Raw genomic sequence first — 22,531 nt, 5'->3', positions numbered from 1 at the left:
TTTACTCATCTCTGGGATTTGATCAAAGCAGAATGGACATGTTTTATATAATATGATTTGAAATGGTGAAAAGTATCCCTAAAATGGAAGTACTGATAAATTCAAGTTGACTTATAGGAGAGATTTTGAACCAGCCTCAGATTTGCGGTCGTGTCACTTACCCAGCAGCTAAAAAGCACTTTGAGGCCACACACAGGCGGTAGTGATGCTTCCCTCAATGTTAACAAACTGCTAATGCTGCTACCTGACCTCAAAGTGAGATCACACGGCACGTATTACATTTGTTTAGAGAAGTCTGGATTAAATCTCACAAATTCATGTGTTAAGAGCCTAAGAAGGATCATTACAGGATCTTATCTATATCCTGTAGATATTCAATCATTAAAAGAGCTGTTGAAATGCCAACCTTTTAAGAGTTATTAGCAAGGTCTGCAGAGATGCAAGGAAGCCTGGCAATTTCTCAGTGCTGTCTTATTTTTGCTTAAGTACAAACTGAAAAAATCTGATTTATTACATCATGGAACACATAAAAACACATCTGACATTACAGAAAAATTCTAGTAGCAATTTTAAGACATTTGCAGAGAGTAAGAATATTTGTATTGGGTACTGCAGTGTTTCCTTTACCTTGAATACACTGAATGTGTCCATCTTCAGTTGTAATTGTAAATGTTTCACCCGGGTTTACCTGCACAAGAATAACCTGCAAAAAGCAAAATACAGAGTAGCTGTTTTTTTGTTTATTCATCTTTTTTTTTTTAATTTTAGAGATTAATTAGAGGAAAAATACAACCATTTTATTTATACCTACACGTTTGATTAGAATGAAAGAGGTTCTGGCAGCCTTAAGAGATTAAAAGGCAAACTGAGGAAGAATGAAATTTCCTCCCACTTTGATATAAATTACTACCTGCAGTGCTTCCATTGATACACCTGAAATAATCAAGTATTTATTTTCTCTGTTTTCCACACTGCTGTATATCCTTCTTTTTGAATCAATAAATGACCTGTTCTTCACTTGGCTTTCTGAGTTTTGCCTTCAGTTCCAGACCTAAACTGGCAAAAATCAAGACTACAGAAAAAGAAAAAGCTGCTTTGTGCAAAAAGCAGCCACATTTTCTCATTGATGGCATATTGGTAGGCATTTTGACAACATATTTCCTCATGTTATCAGCTAATTTAACAGAAGCATAAGGTCCTTTGGGAGTGAAGGAAGAGGGAATGAGGTGGTAAAGCAGATCATGCCGACCACCTCTGCTCTACAGCTCCTGAAAGATCAGATGTGTTTTCTCATATCTGTGTGATCCTGTAGCTAATGACACGCTCCCAGTGAGGGTCACTGAGTCAATTTGAACAAGAGCATATTCACTGTCACCCAAATCAGGGCGGACAGCTGCCAGAATGATTCCTCTGGCAGTCCAGATTACCAATTCACTTGTGCTGCACAGGGCAAACTATCGCCTCATTCTAGCACTAGCACAGAATTATAACATTTTGGCAACCATGCTTCAGTTTTACCCTAACATTGAGAACTTCACTACAAGAACTTTACAGTGAGATTCTACTAAATCGCAGGTCTAATTCTTTAGTACAACGGGGGGGTGGCCATGTAAGAACAGCAAAGTTACAGTCCAAATTCCACCCTGGTGATGGTGAGCACAAAGACATTCGATCTAAAAACTGAAATTAAAGACATTTGGAAATGTATTTTAGAACACCAAAGAACACCAACCCCACGCCGGTGAGTTCACAGTATGAGAAATAATTCTACTCTGGGTAGGTAGCTTGCTTCTGGACAAAAGTAGGACACCCCTGAAACAGTCATTTAGCCAGCCAGTTATATTTATTATGGCTCCACAAGGAGGACAGAAGAAGGTGATATTTTTTAAAAAGCCATAATTGAAACACTGAAACGTAAGCAGATCTGTCATTTCAGTGTATTAGCAAATACGAAACTTTACTAAAATTCTAGAAGTAAAGAAAGAGATGCAATGTTACTTTTATTTTTTTTTTAAGGAAACAAAACTGGCAATAAGGGGCTGGGAATTTGCCAGAGCACAAAGAAGAAGAAAAAACAAGGTCTGCGTTAAAGTACAGCTGCTGGGGAAGGACATACTAGCAGGGGACAGGACTCCCCAGGCAGATATTAAAGCTCACAGCTAGTCTCATCTCCACAGACAGGAAAATTCAGAGGCAGGAAAGGAATCCTTTTAGAAATTCAGAGCCTCTGCACAGGTCAGAGCTTGGGAAGAAGTTCAGCGAACTGCAGTTCAGGAAGCTATTAGCTGAACTCAGTGAAAAGAATCACAAGTGGTGTAATCACAGGACTGCAGAGCAGCTCCGAGACTGGAATTTCAGGAATGCACGGGGGCAGTGTCTTGGAGGAATGACTCACTCTAATTAATGAAGCAAAAGCAGTTCCATCTACCTTCCATCAAGGAAAATTTCCAGGAAGCTCGAGTGTTTCGATAGCCGGCCTAAGCCAAGCTGGAGGCCAGACTAGTGCCAGCAGTCCCAGTAATGTCAACACCCTCAGGTGTCCCACATACCCATTTCAGAACTAATGGGATCAACACAGTTTGAGAGCTCTTTCAAAGCACTGGTCAGGGTTTTGCTTTTAGCTATTTTTCACTTCCACTGCTGAAGTTTTCTTTCAGAACAAGAAATCCTTCCAGAAAATTTCCAAGTTACTTGCACTTCATGTGAAACGAAACTGATGAATTGGATGCAGCATCTGACTGCAGTGTCTTGTGGAATGGCACAAATTTTATTTCTGAAGAGAAAAACACTGTGCAATACTTTGTAATTAGCCTGCCCTCTGTGGCTCTGGCAACAAATAATTAAAAATCTGCATTAATAAATTAATACTCTACTTGAAAGCGAGTTTGTGGCTCAGCAGTCTCTCCTCCACAAGAAAATGCAGCAAATGAGCATCAGGCCTGTTTGTTAAGTGACAGAAGGGTGGCAATATGATGTAGCTGTTTATATGCAGATGTGCTAGAATGAGACACGCTGGCACACTCAATGAAATGGCATTCCCACCCCTGAAGACAGATGCACCTATGTTCAGTTGACAGACTTACTCATTACTTTCAAAGCAACTCAATTGTAAGTCTTGGAGGCTCTCGGTTTTCAAGTCTACTCTTCAAATACCCTTTTCCTGTGCATCCCCAAATTTTAATTTTATTTTTTTAAACTGCACCCAATTGCAAACGGCCTCCACTAGGTTCTCAAGACTTCACCGAGGGTCACCTTTTGGGTCATCCACTGCACACTAGTATTGTACACACTGATCTACACAAAGACATGCTGTACAAAAACAGCTATGGAGCCGGTCTCCAATCAGTCCTACTTGATCTATTTTCCTTGTGCAACATGAAACATCAGCTACTGAATAATCTCACAGCTGGTCAGTGTCTAAAATTTCACGTTGCTAATGCTAGAACTTCAGAACTAGTTTAGATATTTTATAGCTGTGCTTATTTCAAGACACAGTCATTACTGCCAGATACTTAAAGTTATATATTGATCAGAATAAAGCAATGGACAATTTTATCCCCTGCTTCAACAAGTTGATTGTTTAACTCCAGCTAAATAAAGCCTTCAAATTTATGTTTTCTTTTGTTGTTCCTGCCAACAAATAGACAGTCAGCTATTTAAACAAACAAACAAAACCCCCCCTCTTCTCTCCTACAATGTTTGTAGCTGCTGGAGCTGGGGAAAGATGCTTCTTAAATCAAGATCCAGTGTTAAAACATCAGGATGTCTGTAATATTTCTGAACACACACTGAAAATCAACCTCCAAAAAAGGGGAAGACAACGCGGCACTTGTAGGACAAGGCAATTAACTTTTATCTCCAAGCAGTAAATTCACTTCAAGTTTACTAATAACTTGAACAAGCTTGTACTTCAGTCAAATAATTTTGCTTTCAATTTGCCTGTATTTCTACTCATAGCAGGTACTTCTGAAGGCTTGTGTCCAATAAAATTCTAAAGTTTCAGCAAAGTATACTCAGGTTTCACCACTGCACTGTAATTATTAATGAAGGTTCTTAGTATCAGGAAACCAGAGGTCTTCTTTCCTCTCCTCTACATTTCCCTGCAACAGACTTCTCTGTTTAGAGCACTGCAGCCACTTTCTAATATTTATAACTTTACCTGAGCTTTAAGAAGCCTTCACAGCCTTAGTTTTATTAAATATGAAATCCAGATAATAGATTTTCCTTTTATTCTTTTTATTTTTTAGTTTAATTTTAAAGCACTTCCATGTGTATAAAACATTCCTTTCAATTCACAATCTTTTCATACTTCCACTGCAGTAGCATTGAATGGTTTTCTTCCTCTGCATAGTTAGCACTTCGAGTTTACTGCCAACATCAGTGCTGAGCACCACATGTTTTTCACAGAATCCTAGAATGGTTCGGGACCTTAAAGACCATCCAGTTCCAACCCCCTGTGTGGGTAGGGGCACCTCCCACTAGATCAGGTTGCTCAAGGTCCCATCCCAACATGGCCTTGAACACTTGCAGGGAGGGGGCTACTTTGTAAATTCGTACCACAGTTGCTTAATTTTGCCTCTTCTTCTTTCAAGCATCAGTTTTCTACAGTGTGCTTGAATGTCAGCCTCCCTACCAACACCGCAGGCACAATATGACATGAGCTGTATGGAAATGCAACAGATTTACTTGCCTGCTGTATGCTGTCCCCATTAACCATATGAGGTAGAAGCGGCACTTCGTTCAGTATGGGCGTAGCTTCCAGTGGAGGCGGCTGGTCGGCCATCATGTCTGAAAACCATTCATTGACAATCGCTCACGTTAACCACCTGCTGAAACAAAAGACAGTGCCAATATTAGATTTAAACCTTCCCCCTCTCCCGAATAATTGTCCTTTTCAAATACTGTGTTTAAGCAATGCGTATCTTTCTTCTAAAAACAAATTCTTTAAATACATATCATGCACAGCTCGTTCAGCACTGCCACAAGCGATGAAATCAGCACATAGGTGACACAACTATACAGCAGCATAGCTTACACTTACGGAGCACATTATTCTTAAAATTTGGAGTTACAATTTCTGAACTGGTTACAACTCAAGGTTTAGGCCACATAATTCACATACTACACATACGTTTCAGTCCCTGTGCTGATGAGAAAACCTGCAGTTTCTCCAACGTTGCAACATGTCATTAATACAGAATTCTGACACGGTGAAAGCAAAGCTTAAGGTAATACAAGAGAGACTAGAGTACTTTGTACAAAAGTCTTTAAGTCATGGAGAAATGCAAATGGAAAAGTGCTGCACAGTTTTGGGCTTCTAGTGAATAAACCATAATTGCAATAAGGCAAAATATAATGCAAATGTTAATGAATTTTTGGTGTATAGGTAATTCAGCGTCCATAAAAAGCACAAGATAACAGACTACAGGAAATGCTGACATTTCTTTCTTCCTCCCCATTACCTCCCATAACCCAGACAGAAGACCAAAATGCATTTAGGATAGTCCAATTGAATTAAAAAGCAAAACATATGAACAAAACGGAAAAACACCATCCCACCTGTGCACGAACCAAGCCATTCTAGATACTACTGCTACGTCCTTGTTCAGTTCTCTATAGCCAGTATGGAAATGAAAGTATTTGGAAAAAAAAAAAAAAAGCCACAAAGCTGATTAATTCTGTATTTGTGGTCTGTATCTTCAGCAGACTAGCAACAGTGGGAAAAATACAGCTGGACTTTCATAATTTCTGCTGGTGTTAACTCATGTTATCCAGAAAGGATCTGTGACAAAGGTGGCACTGCAAGATTTCCCCTGCATTAGCATTGCAAGGTAAAGAGGCTGGAAGCATGCAATAGCAAAACCACACTGCTGCTTGTTTGCAAGAGCATCTCAAAATAACTGATACAATCGCACAGCCACATAATAAAATACCCACCACTGCCAAGGAAACTAGCTGAATTCTGCATACCAACTGCTTTCGGGGCTGCTCCAGTAACACAATTTCAAGGGACCAAAGAGCCAGGTGCAAGGGCTAGACGTGACTTCCAAGGTTTAAATTTGTATCAGGTTTGTCCTAAATATACCTAACTACCTTAGCGTGTTATTTACTTCCTGAACAGAATAATCTTCTGCCTTATTTGCCAGATTTTGAATTACCACTGCCAAGGAAACAAGCTCATCTGACTGTATGCAACTATTTCACTTAAAAATATCTGTACAGTAACGCTGCCAGTCAGTATGCTAAAATTATGGCAGTAGTTTCTTCTTCTACAGCTCTTCTATTTTTAGAGGTTTATAGTTAAGCCTTAAGAGAAATTGCTTCCATAATAGGAATTCAGTATACACAAGCAGACTGAAAATACGTTGTTTTATTTTATGTTAGATATATAAAATACATGCGCGTGTGCGCACAGTATCCATTTCCTTCATTTAAAAACCTCAAAGACGACAGAAATTAGCACTTAATATAAAGGGGAAAACCCTTCATCAAAAAGCAACTAAACCTGCATTCAGCTGTTCAGCTAACCAAAACAACCAGCTGTAGGAAGACGTGTTCTGAAAGGAGCCCCAGTGCCACCTGCAGCTCTAAATAACCCCGCTGCTCCTGCCCGTGTCTCCCACCTGGCTGGGTGCACTTCTCTGCGTGCGCCGTCCAACACCCAGGTGCCTTTCAGCATCCCGGACTGCACAGGTAGCAGGCACATTTCACCTCCACACACACACACACACCCCTCCTGCTTGCTTCATGCTCTACCTTGGGATGTTTCACACCAAGAACTTCCTCTTGAAGTCTTTCAAACAAGTGTTCTCATAGGGTTACCGACAGGCTCCAAAAACACTGAATGCTATTTCACGGCAAGTAGTAATCTCCATATGTTAAGAGAAAATGGAAGTGCTAGCGTAAATGAAACCATTTCAGTAACCCCTGGGCAGTTTCAGCTGACTCAGAAAGCCAACACTTTACAGCTGGGCTCAGATGGCTGCAAGTGACAGCACCCGAACAGCAAAGAGGCACAGCCCGCTGCACACCGCTTTTTATTATCATTTTTTATTTGCAAAGTACCTCGTTTTTTTTTCTTGTTTCGTTTTCTTTTCTTCTTTAAGAGCACAGCTTCATTACATTGAGAATACTGATAAAGGAGCAGCAAAACACAGGGCTGCTCTCAAAGGTACCGCTTCTGCTGTTTAGAAGGAACAGGACTCAACCCCTGCATGTTTGACAGCCCAAACTTTTCGATGGAAACAAAGCACACCCAAGCATGGTATCAACAGGTTCACCTCCCATGTCTCCACTTCATTCAAGGAAGCAGGTGGTATTTGGTAAAAGAGAATCCCTGAGAAGTTATTACACAGCACAATTTTCTGAAAAACAACCCAAAGAAGTAGAAATGTATCTTGAAAAGCCGTTACCCGCACCTCCGCTACTGCTAGCCTAGGAGCAAGGCATCCGGCCCTGCTGTCTAGGAAGGGAGCGTCCAAAGGAGGGCTGTGAAGCTGGTGAAGGGTCTGGAGGGGACGATGTATGAGGACCAGCTGAAATCCCTGGGTTTGCTCAGTCCCGAGCAGAGCAGGCCGAGGGGAGGCCTCATGGCGGCCTGCAGCTCCCTCACAGGGAGCGGAGGGGCAGGCGCTGAGCTCTGGGGACAGTGACAGGACCCGAGGGGACAGCACGGAGCTGGGACAGGGGAGGGTCAGGCTGGGGGTGAGGGAAAGGGTCTGCACCCAGAGGGTGGTCGGGCACTGGGACAGGCTGCCCAGGGCAGTGGGCACAGCGCTGAGCCTGCTGGAGCTCAAGAAGTGTTTGGCCAACGCCCTCAAACACAGGGGCTGATTTTTGGGTGGTGCTGCGTGGAGCCAGGAGTTGGACTCAATGGTCCTCGTTGGACCCTTCCAACTCGGGATATTCAGTGACTAGCTCAGCCCCCTGAGCCTTAACAGAAAAGCAGCAGCAGGGTCAGTAATGCTCAGGAGGGCAAGCGGTGCAGGTGGAGGACAAGCAGCGCGTGGGCACAACGGCAGAGCTGAGAACCAAGAACTGATCTCCAGCCACAACTCCCCCGGTCAAAGCGTTACCAAATGAAGACTCACAGTTCCCCTCAAGCTCTGCCCCTGCCCCCAGGCATTCTCTGAACTCTTGGTTTTACCCAGAACCCAAGACAAGTCAGCTCGGGCAGCCAAACGCAGCTGGTGAGCTGTGGGTGGCCCGAAGAAGGAAGAGCCGCCTGCAGGTAGAGCTGAACCCAAAACCACCTCAGGCCGCCTCTCAGGGCTGGTCACTTCTACCTTGGTAAGAAAGGCTCAGACAGCTATTTTCCAGGGTCTGTTCTTGGCCCTGAGACATTTTAAGTCTATCATCACTACCAGCTATCCACGTGGGCAGCGAGAAGAAAACACAGAAGCATCTGCACTAAAACTGCAGTCAGTGCTAACAGGCAAAATCTAAAGTTATGGATTAAAAAACAAAAATCCCTTCTGGAGGTATCAGGGACTAGACAAATTTTGTCATTTTCCACATTTCAAAGAATACACTGATAGGGAATGGTTATGTAAGAATCAAGAGCAGAATTTGGAGATGTATCTTCTGGAGCTCTGTCACCCTGCCCTGGATGTTTTTTGAGTCAGCATGGAGCTAAACAGATTAATTTTTAGAAAGGTTATGTTTTGTAAGGGTACTTCTTGCCTGCTTCATTTACTTACAGTGGTTTCTAGCATGCATCAGCTAAAGGTCATTCCCCACCCTTGTTTGGCCTGGAGGATGGATTAAAGCCCATACAGCACAACAGTCATTAAAAAGCAGCAGCAGGACTAACCAGCTCAGAAACACCCCTCCAAGAGAGGTAGCTCAAGAAAAATACATTTAAAATGCTGAAATATTTTAATTTTACAAAGCTAATAGAATATAGATTAAAATTTAACATACAGCAGGGTGTACATTCAGCATCTTGCCTGAATTCATTCTGATGTCTCAGTTTGGAATACAAATAAGTGAAAAAATGATTATGTCATATAAATGATTATGTCAATATATAAATTGAATTTGCTTCTATAACCTGTAGTGCTCATTGACACAAAGTTAACTAAGTGTAATCAGTTTGTTACACTGAGGACTCACATTTGTTTCCGTATTAATTGGATTTTTGCTGGATCTCGCAGCCAGAGTTGCAGATGATGGCTCTGTGTCAAGGTGGAAGCTGGTGACAAGTGGTGGCCCTCTGGGCTCTTGGGAGGTGTTTTGCCTGTGGCAGGGGGTGGCACTGGGTGGGCTTTGAGGTCCCTTCCAACTCTCTGCCATTCTGTGATCCTAAAACAAATGTTACTTTGTTCTAATACCTACAAATTTTATCAGACTTCCAGGAAAATTAGCTCATATGAAAGTCTTGAAAGGTGCATTTCACATTACTTATTGCTAACAGACTTTAAAAGTAATGTTTTGCTATATCTGGGTATGACAAAGTAGGATATTAAGGCTTTTTAAACCAAATAAAACCAGCTCGTATTTTAGAAGTAAACTCTGAGAAGCTCTGAGTAATCCAACACCGTTAATGTAATATGGTTAATCATGTTAACCATATTAAAAAAAAACGCAGTATTTTCCACTGACAGCCTCGCACTACAAAGGCTTCTAAGAAAAACAGAAAATCTTAATGACTAGCCTTCCAGAAAACAATTACAGTATACAGCGGCTGTGCCTGACCTCACTTCCTGACATAGTAAAAACGCAGAGGCTCTGCAGGACTGAAACATCGGCCTTCCCTTTTCTCCAGCCCAAATTCTTCTCCACCAGTGCTGCAGTCATCCTGGAGCCCGTCCAGCTGCTGAGGATCCGCGCTGAACTCAGCGTTCATTGATTCCTGCCTACTCCCATCTGAAGTCACCGCCTCTGTGATAAAGCAGGGCCCTTATTTACATAAAAATAACTCGTGCTCGCCACACAGCCAAAGCACAGGTAGCTAGCTGGGCTTTAGGAGGTGAGATTCGTACCTTAAGCCTGGGAAACATCAGGGATTTTCACGAGACATTTCGAAAATGAAATCTCAAATAGTTGCCATCAGAACGGGAAAGAAACGTGCAATGTCAGTACAGTGGGGTAGCTAATAACAAAAGTTATGTATACAGGGGTGGCGATTAACAAAAGCTTACTAAACCCAATAGAAATAATGCTTACTGCGTATTAGGAAATTTTGCAAAAATTACAAAAGCTCGTTTAGCCATTTGTCATCGCGCAGCTCGGAATGAGGTGCCACCTTCAGCTCCCAGCATCACCTCCATCTGAACGATGCAACAGAAAACTTCCCAACTGGAACAGCAAGTGGAAACATTTTCCTCTGCAAAGGCACCACTTCCATCTCAGCACAAATTTTGGAGCAGATACCAGGAAACACCAACAGCACATCTACAACTTTACAGGCTTTTTTTTTTTAAGCAGTAACAATGAACTTGCAGTTATTATGTACAGGGTTCATAAAAACGAAGAAAAGGTTGGGTATTTATTGTTTTTTATAACATTGCACAAAAGAAAAACTTCACATATCGAAAAATATTTTTATTGGCATTATATCCTTAAATCACCCTCACAGAATGAGGTTTATTGTGCAAATGTGTAGCAGTGTTATATGCTTATCAAGTTTTAGAAATCCCATTATTTCATGTTAAAATGTTATCCTAGTATTTTAAAAATTTCTTTCCAGAAAGGCCTCGTACATACACTGATGTACACGAAATGCAGAAAGAGAACACTGTGGGAAGAAATGGGTCAGCTTCATTCCACTTCCCAGAGAAGAAACTGAACAGATTTAATAAACAGTAGGAAAGCTTCTAAGCCCACACATAAGGTATCACAAAGACTGAATTTTTATCATAGCAAGTGGTGGATTTAATATGAGAAAGTTTCCTATTTCAAGGACCTTATTAATTAAATGGAGCTTTTTTTTGTTTAATACAGTAGGCCTGAAGTAGAACAATGTAGCCGAGACCAAAGAGGAAGTCTGACGGTCAGCAAGAAATTTAGCTCAGACTTCCTGATTTCTAGGTTCGCTGCCTTATGCAACCTCCTGGTCTGAGCAAAAGTTTGTGTTACTGCAGGAAGTCAACTACTATTATATTGCTATTTATTTAAAACACTACTGTATCAAACCCCAAACCCTTAATTATACTTCTCTGTATTAATATAATTATTATTGTTTTATATCTATTTATTATACTGTGTTACATCACGTATATTATTTTCTCTAAGTAGGGGAAAAATCCTCTTTCCAAGCAACGTACTTTGTTACTTTTACATTTGGAAAATATCATTGTATAGAACCAGATCTGTGGTCATGCCCTCTGATACAAAGCAAATGCTGAGCTGCTTCCATGCCTCACACTGCCAATTCTTGCAAACGGAGAGTTCTGGAGGTTTTAAATACTCTCCAACCTGTCAGTTAAAAGTTTGCATCCACGATCTCCAAAGGTTGTTAAAAAGAACAAAATACACAAACAAACAAAGTCCCCAACCTCAGGCGAAGGAATAGCCTCGTCAGAAAGATCAAACCTGATTTATGAATTGTAAAACTCACCCCTCCAGATCTGAAATGCATGCCCCATGCAAATTTGAGGTAGGAAACATTTAGGAAAAAAAAAAAAAAACGATACAAGCTACCTTCTCCCACCCAAGTTTTTCAAATAAACAGTACTAACAAGGTGTTTAAGATATCATCCCGATCCCAAAATAGTTCTCCTCTGCCACAGGACCACACATGAGACGTTCTAGGTGGATCGGTTTACTTTCAGCAAGATTAAGGGAGTGAGAGACCTAACAGAATCGGGCTTAACAGAAGCTCAGTTACAATTTTAGCTCTGAAGAGACCACCATCGCTCCAGAACAGTCATCTGTTCACAACTAAATATACGTTTTGATTAAAATGTTGGAAATAATTTATAACGACACCCCAGTGAATTTGTCTGCACCATCCTGCGTGAAGTCTGGCTCCCGTCCAGGAGGGCACCACAACTTTGATACTGAAAACGCTCTTCATGACTTACCCTACAGACGTGCTCAGTCAAACATTGTAAATACTCAAGGCAGGGAAAAAACGATGTAATTTCGCCCTAGGTAAGGCTGTTTTGTTGTAGAACAGTAAGAACCCCAACAAAACACCCACCCAGCTCCACAGTACGTGGTTTCAGCACGCTGCATCGAATGTTTTCTTCTAGAAAGCCTTTTCAAATCTTTTTCTACGTTGACAGCGACATCACCTAAACTGCTGCAGATGCCGTGGTGGGGAACTACTTGCTTTACATGTGGAAAGAGATGCGAATCCCCGAACCTCAGCATTTCACTGCCCTCACCCAAGAAGCATTTCTGCTTAGGATCGCATCCAAAGTGACAACTGCAAGAATTGCACTGCTGGAAAGCTTTCAAAGGCAGGGCAGGGACTACCTGAAGAGGCCACAGATATGTAGAGGTAACTCTACAGAGACCTGTGTTTTCTGTGTTTTCCAGGAAGCTTCACTGTTCCTTAAATGCTTATTCCCAAGCAGTGCTAATAGTTTCCATGGTAAAATACAGAAGTGACTATAAACCATGCACCAGCCCGGCTAGTCCTCCAGCCCTCTGAAGCCATCTGAGGATCAATACACAAGTCCAGTTGCCAGAAGGACCGCAAGCAGCATCCTAAAAGCTGCAGAAAGCTGGCTGGTTTCTGCGACCACTGGCAAGAAGGCCCCACAGAATTACCACTGAAGGAATATTAAGATTGAGATGAGGAGTCCTCGTGTCACAGCCACCAAAAAAACCCCTCCCTAAAACCAGAGAACCAGCAGATACAGCAGACCAAGACACGTGGGATCTCTGCCACGAGTGACAGGATCAATTTTCATCCTCCCTTAACAATCCGGATCAGGTTCCTGATGCAACAGTGCCAGGAAAGCAATAAAAAAAATTGCTTCCCTCCACCCTCTAATAAAAACTATACAACCAGCTGCCCTTAGCACTTACAGACTGCTTTGTAGTCATGCCTGAAGATTTCAGAGCTCTCTGTTCCACGAAGGAAAAGAGGCAAAAGCACCTGAAGGGCAGCGCTCACCCTACAGGGCCTCAGCCCCGTCCGTGGGCAGAGCCCCGCGCTGCTCTCCAGCACACAAACCCCACCATTAGGAGCTGCCACCCCAGGAGAAAGTACCTGCCAACACCCCCTGTGCATTAGATTTGACTTGATTTGACTGTAATTTAACAGTGTGCTCATTGATCGCGCTATAATTTTCCCAATTATTGATTTTTGAGGCCTATCGAGTTTGTGTTTACAGTTTCTATGCAGCAAACACTGCGCTGCTTTTAGGTCTTTTCCTTTACCGTTTTAGCCAGTTTACATTTTCTATCTTATCGCCAGCAAAGCAGGCTCATATCCTAAGCACTTTTGTGCTGCTTCCGAAGTGCCCAGCCCCGTCAAACGAAAGCCAGGAGTTCCTGAAAGGTCCCGCTCCTGCTCCCAGAAGCGCTCAAGGACAGAGCCCTTAAAACGTTTCATTCTTATTTCAACTTACAGAAAGGACCGGGATTCAGGTATTTTTCAGCTGTATTGGTGTAGTTAAAGAAACAAACAAGTCAGAAGCAAGCCTGACTGCTTCTTTCCACTGGCCGGGAAGATGAGATGCTCTGGCATACGCCAAGCTGCGCGCTTTAACGCCCTGAAGCCGAACAAAGCCTGACATTTGCAGGATTATGTGAAAAAGCCTCGAATAGCTGCAACGTAATAACATAATTTTCTAAATGTGACACCGTGTCCCCTCAATTTCAAAACATTGTTCAGGTTGTTCGGGCCTTGATGCAAACCAGTTTGTTTACCCATTAGCAACCCACCACTGAAACGCTACACCCAAATGTCTGACTAAATGGCCGAAGAGGTAGGGAAGCAGCACACATCATGGTCCACTGAAAAACAGATGCACGAGCCAGGAAAACTTCTGATCAGAGGCACAAGAAGTAGAGCATGTCTTTGAAACGAAAATTTGATTTAAAAAAGAAAGAAACACGAGAAAAGAAAACCCCACAAAGAGAACAGAAGTAATGACAGCATCCTTACAGGACTCGTGGTGCAGTCATAATGTTACCAGTGGTAAAGAACAGCTGGAAAATGAATAGGGCACTTCTCTGAAAAAAAAAAAATACACACAGCTGTAGAAAGACAACAGTACGCTCTTAAAAGCACAGGCCCTATTATGTACCTGAAAATAGGAGGAACTCTTCCACACCTTGGTGATAAGCAGTAAGAGCCACAGAGAAACCACCAGTCCCCCCCCAGGTAGCTGTGTTTACAGCTTTAAGTAACTGCAGAACTGAACAGATGAAGCAAAATGTTTAAAATGGTGCCAAGATTTACAAGATGGGAAATGCAAGTTTCTACAGGAGCTGCATATGCTCTGAGATTCTGAAATTCAGGTTATGTATCTGGATAACCAGGCACGATTCTTCCTCGTGGGACAGATTCGGTCTTGAGGTTGAAAATGAAGTTGAATCCCTTTTTACAGAAACTTTCTCCCCTTCAAAAGAAACATATTTACCAATCTCCTTCATTTTCATGGGAAAAACTGTTGTTTCAAAGAGCAGAAAAAACCTAAAGCAATAGCTACTGTACGTACAGACAGCTCTGCCACAAGAGGAACAGAAATATCGCACAGCACCTTGCTCACCTGAGCCTCCTCTGATCAGGGAGGAATCCCTAGCTCACAGCAAGGAATAAATACCCAGGTACATCTAAATGCTTTTCTTTAATCTGCAAACGAGAGCTGGCGGAGGACCAGCTAGCAAAGCGCACCCTGAGCACGGCTGACCTACTTGGTCCCATACAACAGATTCCCAGACATCAAACACGCCACGCCGTGCTGCATGCAGCCAGGGAAGTCAGCGTCCCGAGCCAACGAAACCTCCTGTGGTTACAGCACCAAAGCTCGGGCCCTTCCAGTGCCTGACCCACGTAATGCCCCTCCTGAACTAACCTAGAGAGCACTATGGGATGGCAGACACACAGAGTTGTTATGGCCGGCGTGATACAAACACAATCCAAACCTTGAACTTTTTTTAACTCGACTGAGAGGAAGCAATCATTCAGATTATTAAAAACAACAGCAACAACCCCATTTCCAGGAAAGGCTCTCTACCATGAGACTGCTCGGATCGGTCAGCTGGTGTCTAATGCAAGAGAATTGAAATCAGGACTTCACGAGACTAACACAAGCAGGTTCCCGTAGGCACTAAGGAGAGCACGGGGTAGTTTTCCACTAGCTCTGCTTCAATCTGCTTCTGGGAATCAGAAATGTTCCTGATGCAACTTATCGATGGATTGATACAAACAAACTTACAAACAAGTTTTTTACATGTAAGAGCTCTTACAAAATATGTCTTCAAGACCAATGATGCAGTGAAAACAAAGCATTTTTACAGCTTTAAGATTATGCAACCTTCAAGCAAGGAAAACTTATTTTGATAGACAAACTGAAGACCTACTTGCACAACATGAGAAGAGGTTCAGGATGTAATGCTTTAGCTGCCCAGCAGATCGAATTAGCCTAGTTAAAACAGATTATACTTAAACCAAGGGCTAAAAACACACCAATAAATTACTTAAATTACCAGATCTGAGCAGTCTCATGGTAACAGAATATGTGCATTTTTTTAAGCTCAGAGAAAATGAAGGCAAAACACGAGTATGAGATCATACACCAGTCTTAAGCAACACTTCACCCAGCATTCATGACAGGCCAGGAGCATGCATAAAATAATCTAACAGTTCACCTCTTGCATGGTAATACATTAAAATCATCTGCTTCTGTACCTGGATTTATTGGTAAATCAGTTGAACTGCAATAAGTGTGGAGGTGCAATCAAATATGATTTTTTTATATAAATATTTGCAAATCTATGCAAGTATTAAAAGGCTGCCTTTATTCCTGCAGCTAACTGTAGTATGATCATCCTAAATGAAGTTGTATATTAAGGGCACAGGACACTGCCCCTCATTTGGGAGACTAAGACCCCACAAAGCAGAACTGAGAGCAACTGATCCCCATTGAAGATGTATCAGTGTTGAAGATATTTACCAGAAGATTTTAAACAGCTGAGAAAAACGCTTATAAATTGAGATGAAGCATGTATTTCACTGGTTAGACTGTTTTCTCCCCAAATACGCATTCAACTCCAGAAGACTATAAGGTAATATGAAAAAAAGCAACCATGTTATTTTATCACATCTTGTGAAAAAATTCCATTTGCTCACAAGGCACTTAACTTTTCGCCAAAGATGTGTTTTGTATTTAATGATGCATTTGCTATCACGCTCTCTTCTACATTGATTTCATGCAACACAAAAATACAATTTCACCCTGTTGTAAGCTATATGGCAGCCAACATCACAAACCCAATCAAAAGCTTTTTGAAGGATATGGCTAATTAATGACTATGTGATGGTTGTGCAGTATGGATGGATAGCCATGCTGACAAACAGTAACAAATGCTCTCTTCTAATTTGCAAATAGATAGTGATACGTGAATTCATATACATGACTTAAAGGTCAGGCCTTCACCCTTCCAACAGGCACTTCATGGATTATAAGCAGAAGTTCCTTTTAGAAAAACGTGATCATGGCCTTTAGGATTATGGCCTTCAGGACATACTTAAATTCTTTACAAAATTAAAAAACTACTTTGCGTCTTTACATTAAAAAGGTGAATTTTTTCAACCCATAAGTATTTTGTACGGGAGCTGCTTATTCTCTTTCCACGTAAAATACATTGTTTAGCCAACAGTTTCTAAAACTTTTCTTTTAAAAAAAGAAAAAAAAAAAAGCCAAAAGTAAAGACAGCAACTGGCATGGTTTAGTAGGGGCCTTACCGTTTTGTATGACACAACATAATTCACAGGAACCTTCATTCAAAAAATAAGCAAGTTGTAGAGTTCTTGGTCTCAAGAAAAAAACATGCACATCATACTGATGGCAGTTTTCTGCCTTTTTTTTTTTTTTTTTTTTTTTTTAAAATACATCAATTCCAGGACTTGATCTATTCCATGAGCAAAGAGCTCAACTTCACGAGCTCCAACTAAACTCAATGTATCTAAGTAATGCCATCCAGTTGGTCACTTATCAGTAAGCAACCATTCATCTGAACTGTTTTCTATACAGGAAATGCCTTTTGCTAAAAACAGAATTTACTTTCTTTATACAAAAGCCAATTATGCAAGTCTCATTAAGACAAAAATTCCATCTGGGGGAAGGAGTGTGAGATTAATGCCAAAATAAAGATAAGGTTGCTACATTATAAAATCAATAATGCTTATGTGGAAATAACGAGTCTCTTCTTACCTCAAGAACTCTATCAGCTCTTCCTTCCCTAACTCATTTTTTCTTTGATAATGTTAGCCAGTAATTAAAAAAAAAAAAAAAAAAAAAAAAGAGGGGGGACCAAAGAAGGAAAAAAAAAAAGAGTTCTAAGCCTCTAGGCCTAAAAGTCCATCCAATACTCGTACATTGTTTCACCTTAAAATGACTTACATAAAAAAAAAAAAAAGCCTCATAAAATCTGGGAGAATAATAAATGATGTCTAATTACCGTTGTCACTCTCCTGACTTGAAATTGCTCCTGCTGATGAATGGTGCACGGTCAGTGCCTGCTGTAGTATGAGCAAGGTGCTGTACTGTCCTTCAGTCTTCTTTCTGTAGACAAGAAAAAACGTTAATAGTAATTTTCTTTTTAGTGACTGGCAAGCACAAAGTCTTAGGGAGAGAAAAGAAAACCATGCAGAAAACAACTTAAGATTGAACAAAAGAGCAGAAGCTATCAGAGAACAGCCAGTGATCAACTCCACTATATTCTGCAAATAAAACTCAAGGAAAACTCTGCTGTGAATGACTCAAAAGACCTTTCACAGCCTTTCTGTGTACAGAATGCAAAATCTGACAACTGTGTAAACATATTGCACATACATTTAATGCCATATTGGCCAAAGACACTCCACTGCTTACGCTATGATCTAATCCGTGAGAAGGAACTTGAACGTGATGATGATGGTTCCCGCATGAAGTGCATTTTGTGGCCAGTGAGTGTATTTACCGAGCTGTCTGCTCAGTGCTCTGTTCCTCTACATGACAATAATGTGTGTGTGTGGGGAATCAATTTCCAAACAGTATGCAAAGGTGTCCGAATTGAAATTACCAGGAGCATATTTACCCTCTGATAGGGTACACTGAAAACAGATTAATTGTACAATCCAGAAAACATGGGTAGAGTTTACTGTTACGGGGCAGCATGGCTTTATTCTGGAACTGTTCCACTACAGATGTGCCACCATGAGCAGGTAACGGATGGCTTCAGCAGTCAAAGCCATTCAGGATTTTACATTTAATGGTGTAAACTCTCTTGTGGTGCTGGGTTGAGTACCAAACTCCAGTTCCTAAACCGTTTGCACACTGAGGAACACGAATTGCACTGCTTTGGGTCTCCAGACTTAACAAGTCTGACAAATATTTGTTGATTCACGGTATGTTTTTTTCTAAAGCTATGGCACAGGCCTGTACATCCTGCAGCTTTACTGGACCACAGTAAGAAATCAGCACCCCTGGAGCTTGTTGAGGTAGTTTAGACTATGCTGGCTAACTTTGCACCGAGCCAGCCACGGCTCCCGCAGCTCCCTCCTGCAAACACAGCACATCCATTGTTGCTCCCACCAGAAAGGTGATACCGTCACGAAGCCACAGATGTTGCCCAAGTCGCAGCCTCAGCATGTCCTCCTGAACTACTTTTAACGAGACATGGACAAAAAGATAGAAAGCATCAGGCCCCGGTGCTGGAAAGTGAATCCTGTGCAAACGGAGGCATTTTTGCACATCAATCAGGATACTCGGAACAATAGCAGATTTACATTAAGATTGAAACGGGCTAAGGGCGCTGAGCCAGTGGTCTGTCTTTGCTGGTCAATACACAGAAAGGATTGTGTTAGCACCACTGAAAGAATAAATTATCGCTGCTTTTACAATAAGCTCTTCAAGAATGCAATAAAGGGTTCAGTGTGTGCTCCTCACTCAGGAATCCAAAACTTTTCAGTTAAGGTCTGGCTTGCAGCAAAGATAACAGCTGAAAACTAACCATCTTGACCTTGGTAAGCTTCATGACAACTTGCTAAAAACAGGTGAAAAAATGAAAAGGTTACTTCTCTGATATTCACCAGCCTTGAAACTGGAGCAGCGAGCAACCACAATTTTGAATACCAATAGTTCAGGCTGGATCATTTTGAGACGTACCAAAGTTAGAAGCGAGAAATACTATTTTTTACCTCCAGCCTCCTGACCGTTGCAGCACGGCTAACGGTGGGGTTTTCTCATCTGCTTTCAGAGGTAAATTTAAAATTCTTCTCCGTCCGTATAAAATGATGACAGGCAAAGAAGACAATATATAACTGGGGAAGGCATTCTTACAACTCTCCGCATCAAAGTCGTGAAATATCGCAGGAATGCCTTCCCAGCTGTATGTTTTCTTAAAAGCCACAAGTGTACTTCTATGGTTTGACAAGAAGTCTTCAAAGCTGGCGAAATGGCAGGTCATCAAATAAAAGCACTGGCTTCAGTCTTCCAACCTTGAACGCGTATTTAAATTTGCATGAAGTTCATCCAAAGGGATTCCAAAACATTTTTAACAGCGGGTGTACAAATGGGTCTGCAAATACCCACGCAGCCCCAGCGTACCAGACTCTGGGGGGTGCCAAGGGCAGGCGCTCTCGCGAGCACAGCACTAGAATTTGTACTGTCTGCACAGCAAACACCAAATCCTGTTTTTTAAGGACCCACTAGACCTTTTCTAAAAATAAATCTAAAAGATGAAAGAGCGCTGGTATGGGTGCGACAGCCCACACTGTCAACATGATGCAAATGCTAGCCTCCGAAAAACACCCAAACAAAAGACCGTTAAAAGTGTTATATAGAGCATTTATATTCAGCTTTGTTGCAAATTTGGTTTCTGTACAACATCAAAGAAAGATGCAGTTTGTGATCAAGGGCTGTGGCAGGAAACAGATTTGTGTAGGCAAAGTTATCTTTATTCTCTCTGAAGGTGAGCACGCCAGGAATTACGGTTTTAAACCATTCTAGCATTCAATTCTTCAAAACTGTTGGCAACTAAAATGCTCCAGTGAAATTAGGGAACTTTACAAACAAAAGTAAGTGATCCTTACATAACGGGAATGAAAACAGCTCCTAGGATGTATCTGTGCAGATATGGAACCTGAGAAGCTGAAATTAAGCAGCACTCTGACAACGAAATGGAATAATTACAGTTAAGGCCAAGTTTTTCAGCAGCACCGAGCCTACAAGTGAACGAACGACTTGTAATAGCTTGCTCCAGGAGACGTCTAAGACAGTCAACACAAGCTCTGTTTATTCAGGGACTGCTGCGTTAAAAATCACAAGCTCTGATCCAACGAACGGCAGATTGCTTTCAACTCAGCTGTACGGACTGAGATTTGATTCTAGCTAACAATAAATTATTCCCAGACAACAACAGCATTCCAAGACTTTCAGGGATTTGGAACACGGTGAGGTACCAAGACCTAAAGGAGAGGACGGCGTAATAGCTGGCTGGTTTTCAGCATGCACGATTGCACAGTCTTGAGAGGTCAACTTCTCTCCTATTCTACCGCCTTAGCCTTTTTCACATACAAGTTACATAAAACAGGAAAAAGGAATGCAAGTGTGGGAAGCCACCTGGATTTTGCTTTTTGCTCACAAAGATACCGCGCAAGACACAGAGTACTCCCTTCCATGCGGGATATTAACTCTAAGGACAATTTACTGGCTTAAAGCACAGAGAGGATGCTTCCTTGGTCAAAATACTAATCTGAGTCTCAGGAAATCTAGATTCAATTCCCTGCCTCACCACATACTTCCTGTGTGACCTTGGGCCATAAATATTCCTGTGCCTCAGTCTTTCCATCCGTGACCGAGATAGTCTTTCCCTATCGGACCAGGTTTTGTAGCGATAAATACATTAAAGATGCAGCAGGAATCGCAGGCGACAGGCGCGTGGCCATCAGCACGCCAGCAGGCACAGCCCACCATCCAAGAACTTGGCTGCACCGTGTCCATGCTCACAATTCGGCACCAGGTGAAGCACGGGATGACAGACAACACCGAAGACCTCACCGCCACGGGACAGATGAGAGAGAAATTATTCCAGGAATCAACAGAAACTGCAACTTACGGTAGCGGGGGCTGCAGAAGCACCTACGGAAAAGCTCCCATCGCTCCAACGCGAGGGCTGAGCAGCAAGGTTCAAACACCAGGCGCAAAAGCGAGGGAATAGCTGGGGAAGGACGCAGATCCACCTGCCAGCGAGGCGTCAGGGCTCGGCAAACGGGGTTTTTGCAGCGCGTGGACAACAGCAGAGGGGCTGCAGGGGCTGGGGGGCTGCGAAACCCTACGGCTTCCCCCAATCCTCAGCAGGAAGGCGGCCGTGGAGGGCCGCAGCACAGCAGGCACCAAACGGGGCGAGCAGAGAGCGGCCTCAGCGGGGTCCCCCCAGCTCCGCCGTGCCCCAGGGAGGGTCGGGGGGCAGCGGGGGACCCCAAAAGCCGTGCCAGCATCCCAGCCCCAACCCGGCAGGAGCAAGGGGGGAGGCGTCTGGAGCCGGCTCGCTGAAGGGGAACAGGCAGCTGAGGCAGAAGGCGACGTGGCATTCGCAGGCAGCGGGGAGAACGGCGGGGGGGGGGGGGGGCGGCGGGGCTGGGAATGGGGAATGGGGGGGGGAAAGGGAACGGGAATGGGAACGGGGGCGGCTCGCGGCCCCCTCAGCCCCCCGGCAGCGAGCGGGGCGCACGGGGAGGGCGGGCGGGGGGCTGCGGGCGCTGAGGGAGGAGGGAAGGGGGAGAAAGAGGAGCCGGGAGCCCACCGGGAGCCCACCGGGTGCCCACCGGGAGCCCACCGGGAGCCCACTGCACCCGGGGGCACCGCGAGCAGCGCCCGCAGCCCCCCTCAGCCCAGCCCCTGCCTCACGCTGCCCCCGCACCGCCGCCGCCACCACCACCCCGGGCGGGGAGCTACCGCCACCGCTCTGCTCTGCACCCTCCCGTCCCGTTACATCCTGCCCCGTCCCGTCTCATCCCGTCCCGTCCCGTCCCGGAGAACCCAGCTCGGAGCCGCCGAGCCCCGGGGCGGCACTGACCGTGCGCGGCGCCGCTGCCCCCGCCTCAGGCGCGGCGCTGCCGCCCGCCAACGGAGCGCTCCGCCATGATGGAATGCGGCCACTGCGCCTGCGCCGCCGGCCGGCCGGACAGGGCAGGGGCGGGAGCGGCAGCGGCAGAGGGAGCGGGGCGGGCGGGCGCGGCAACCCACGGGCCGCCAAACAAGGCTGGGACGCGGCCGCTCGCTGCCGCACAAAGTGGCGCGGGAGGGCGGAGGTTGAGTGCAGGTGGCCTGGGGGCTGTGGGGGGATACGGGAGGGGAGTGGGGGGGACCCGGGAGACTGGGTGGGGGTGGGGATGGAGATGGGATAGGGATGGGGTTGGGGA

The 22,531-nt window shown here is 43.7% G+C and overlaps 1 protein-coding gene across 4 annotated transcripts in view; it reads right to left on the bottom strand.

The window, feature by feature from the left end:
- LOC116494630 (fibronectin type-III domain-containing protein 3a-like) overlaps positions 1-22,254 on the bottom strand; it is a 45,295-nt gene extending 23,041 nt beyond the window's left edge. Inside the window, exons 1-4 of one of the 4 annotated variants that reach the window (XM_032196595.1) lie at positions 22,186-22,254; positions 17,587-17,690; positions 4,691-4,829; positions 628-703 (exon numbers count right to left, since the gene is read on the bottom strand). In XM_032196595.1, coding sequence (XP_032052486.1) covers positions 628-703; positions 4,691-4,786 — 172 coding nt within the window. In that variant the 5' untranslated portion in view covers positions 4,787-4,829; positions 17,587-17,690; positions 22,186-22,254. Of the gene's footprint in view, positions 1-627; positions 704-4,690; positions 4,830-17,586; positions 17,691-19,306; positions 20,999-21,225; positions 21,410-22,185 lie in introns of those variants that run through there. The other 3 variants (XM_032196596.1, XM_032196597.1, XM_032196598.1) reach the window with 3 other exon arrangements.
- Between the last annotated feature and the right edge of the window lie 277 nt (positions 22,255-22,531).

This window comes from Aythya fuligula, chromosome 13, assembly GCF_009819795.1.
Source record: "Aythya fuligula isolate bAytFul2 chromosome 13, bAytFul2.pri, whole genome shotgun sequence".
Taxonomy (NCBI): Eukaryota; Metazoa; Chordata; class Aves; order Anseriformes; family Anatidae; genus Aythya; species Aythya fuligula.
This window is presented reverse-complemented; position numbering and strand designations above follow the sequence as displayed.